The sequence below is a fragment of the Acanthisitta chloris genome, unplaced genomic scaffold, assembly GCF_000695815.1.
Source record: "Acanthisitta chloris isolate BGI_N310 unplaced genomic scaffold, ASM69581v1 scaffold33816, whole genome shotgun sequence".
NCBI classification, from domain to species: domain Eukaryota; kingdom Metazoa; phylum Chordata; class Aves; order Passeriformes; family Acanthisittidae; genus Acanthisitta; species Acanthisitta chloris.
Genome location: NW_008680308.1, coordinates 1,413 through 1,728, shown reverse-complemented (window position 1 = coordinate 1,728; position 316 = coordinate 1,413). Strand labels below are relative to the sequence as shown.

General features: G+C 61.7%; 1 protein-coding gene across 1 annotated transcript in view; it reads right to left on the bottom strand.

Annotated features, from left to right (window-relative positions):
• Positions 1 to 316, bottom strand: part of KLHDC8B (kelch domain containing 8B) — a gene marked incomplete at its 5' end in the record, with an annotated part of 3,093 nt that overhangs the window by 1,371 nt on the left and 1,406 nt on the right. Inside the window, 1 exon segment of the mRNA XM_009077662.1 lies at positions 174 to 310. Coding sequence (XP_009075910.1) covers positions 174 to 310 — 137 coding nt within the window.

The following is a 316-nucleotide window of genomic DNA, read 5'->3' as shown; positions in this document are numbered from 1 at the left end:
ACACCCCCAGGTTAATCACTCCCTGGGATCAGGGAACACAGGGCAGGACTCACCACGGGTGCAAGAGCCAGATAATCATGTCCCTCAGGCACAGACATCCCTCACCAAGACCCAGGCAGGCATCCTGAACCCATAGGTGATGCTCTCACCCCACCCAAGGACACAGAGCTCACCCTGCGCGGGATCAAATATCTCCACGGTGTTGACGAAGTGTGGTCGGGAATAGAAGTTGTGTGGCCCTGGCTGCTGCAGCCCCCCCAGGCTGAAGACGACGCCGTCGGCCATGGCGCAGGCGGCGAAGGCGCGGCGGCTAGGC